The sequence below is a fragment of the Malus domestica genome, chromosome 16 (genome assembly GCF_042453785.1).
Source record: "Malus domestica chromosome 16, GDT2T_hap1".
Lineage (NCBI taxonomy): Eukaryota > Viridiplantae > Streptophyta > Magnoliopsida > Rosales > Rosaceae > Malus > Malus domestica.
This window is the reverse complement of record NC_091676.1, coordinates 3,670,754-3,673,567: the sequence shown is the minus strand read 5'-3', so window position 1 is coordinate 3,673,567 and position 2,814 is coordinate 3,670,754. Positions and strand designations below refer to the sequence as shown.

Sequence of the window (2,814 nt, the reverse complement as noted above, 5' to 3'; positions counted from 1 at the left end):
TAAATGGGTTAAAGCACGAGGAAGAACAAGAAATAACAAATAAATAAATAAAAAGAAATAATCAAAGAGATAATTAGGAAGAAATTTGATTTTTATAATAAATTTTTTCATTTAAGAGATAATTATTGATAATAAAATAATTAAATTTAAAGAATTGGACCTATTCTAATAAATTTGACTATTCCTACTATTGACTCAAAAAATTGGAGTTATATCAAGTTTCCCCATTAAACAAATAAAACAAAAATGAACTAACTAATCATCACAAACTGAGTTTAATTTAATCATTTACTTTTAAACTGACCTTCATTGCGTCATCACATAAAATTTTAGCGACTTTAATTAATTTGACTTCAACCTCATTTCTCAAATTTCCTTTTTTCTCCTCTTCCAAAACATTCCTCACAATAATTGTTACTCCCGCACATAAACAAGAAAGTTTTCATGTCCCAAAAATACGGTTCGGTACACTAAGTTTTATAATATAATTTGTTGATTTTTTTTTTTAAGTTACGAAATCAATTAGTTTATTACATTTGATCAATTGGACCATGTTTCCGGCACATTGAAGAATCTCTTCACATCAATTTTTTCTCTATTCTAATAACCATCATATATATAACGCCAAGTCATTATCCAAATTATACGCATGCTCATGCACATGAATCCCATCTCATATTTATAAAACACATACACATTTTGAGATTCTCTGTTCGAATCCCTCTTTTTATATATTCGACTGTTTATTAGAATCTCCTTTCCTCAGCATCGTTCGAATCATAAATTGATAATACCATGGTCTTGTAATACCACCAACAACAACCATGATGGAATATGATCCATGTTTAAGATGTATATATATATCTTTCCCCACATACATCAGACACATTTACGTGTTTCATCTCAATAATTGTCCACCCTTGCTTGCTTATGTAAGCTCCTGAAAGTGTTGCTCTTTTAAAACCGCACGTCCCTCCCCTATATAAACCCCTCTCACTCTTCATGCTGTTATCGCCCGCCCTCCAAAACACAGGTCGCAGCCCTTCAACTGCAAGTCCATAAAAAACCTTAAACAAAAACTCTCAGCTTTTAGAGCCATGCTTCCAGGTGAGATCATCTCAGGACTCCACTACTTCGAATCTGAAATCCCACTTCGAAATCCCTCCGACTATGCTTTCATGCACAACCAAATCCCCTCCCACCATTTCAACACCTTGTTCAACAACTTATCCCATCAAATCCCTCCTCCTCCAGGCCATGACTTCACTCAACAATCCTCCAGCCTCAGCTACAACTCCAGCACCTCCGACGACGCTGAAGAACACCACCACCTCAGAGTCATCGAAGAGAGGAAGCAGAGGAGAATGATATCCAACAGAGAATCCGCTCGGAGATCGCGGATGAGGAAGCAGAAGCACCTCGACGAGCTGTGGTCGCAGGTGGTGCGGCTGAGGAACGAGAACCACAGCCTGATAGACAGGTTGAACAACGTTTCGGAGTCCCGCGACAGGGTTGTGGAGGAGAATGCTCGGCTCAAGGAAGAAGCTTCCGACCTTCGCCAAATGCTCACAAACCTGCAGATTGGCAGCCCTTACAATATAAATGCTTCCACCTTCAGAGAGCTGGATTCAGATGTGCCCTGCATCACGGCCCATCTCAGAACATTTGAACATTAGCACATTAGCCTACTTTATGTCCCTTTTGTTTACTCTAATTGCTATCCAGTTTTTTATTATCCTTCAAAGCACTTCGCCACCATCTTACATCAACATGGCTAACAGATTAGTCTTTATCACATTAATCCTTCAAAGCACTTCGCCACCATCTGATATCAACTTGGCTAATAGAGGAGTCTTTATCACATTAAAAATGGATGCACTCGAACATGACAAGAGAGATAAAGAGAAGGGGATGTATTCCGCTGGTTGCACGCAAGAGTTTGCGCTTCTCGCCGCGTACACAACTGTAAAATGTACTTGCAGTTGCAGGTCATAATTACTGAGATATTTCTTTGTAGCCCATCATAGAATTATCAAATACTGCATCATTTATATCATCATTTTTATCTTCTTTTTTTTTCTAATTTGACAACTGAGAACCCTACCAACCACCTGAAAAATAAATACACAATAAATTGCAGCATTTAGAAAGATCAGAACAAAAGGGTTACTACTTGGTACTTACTACTATGCAACATGATAAATCTGTCCCATCACCGCTATAAGGTAAAATAGATACAATCGAATGTACTAAATTCGGGAAAATAACGGGCAGGGATCAGTTCGTGGAGTACATTCAATAACGTTGTGGGAACAATCTGAGTGAGCCAGAGACTAACAGCGGGAACAGGAGAAAGACAAGAAGTGGTGGAGGTGGTGGTGGTGCTAGTGGTGGCTCATCATGCAAAAATGTAGGACTACTATGCGAAAACAAAACATTTGAAAAGGTTTATCCACTAGCTAGCAAAATTACACACCTTCCCCTCTCAGTAATGTTTTTAAAATTTTTATTTTGACCTGTCTCTGTTGTCTCGCTTTGTTCAGCCAAACCAAGCTTCCATCATTGCTTTCGTGAACGAATTTGAATGTCCTGCCAAGAAAGCCGACGCTTCAGGTGCTGCTTCGACAGTGGATTTACCTTTTTATTTGGCACTGTTGGAGCACACCCACATGCATTTGCCATATATAATGCAGCATTACTAATGATGTAGTCCCACCATATAATTTATGCCTCACATTCCAGCCAGGCCCCTCCTTGAGAATATGTGTGTGATCACATTAATGATTTCATGAGAGAAGAAACACTCGTACACAT

General features: G+C 38.6%; 1 protein-coding gene across 1 annotated transcript; it reads left to right on the top strand.

Moving 5' to 3' along the window:
* The first annotated feature begins 891 nt into the window (after nt 1-891).
* Nucleotides 892-2,059, top strand: LOC103440655 (basic leucine zipper 43-like). Its single transcript, XM_008379349.4, has one exon. It carries the CDS (start codon nt 1,098-1,100, stop codon nt 1,674-1,676), a length of 579 nt encoding a protein of 192 aa, XP_008377571.2. The 5' UTR covers nt 892-1,097; the 3' UTR covers nt 1,677-2,059.
* The last annotated feature ends 755 nt before the right edge of the window (nt 2,060-2,814 follow it).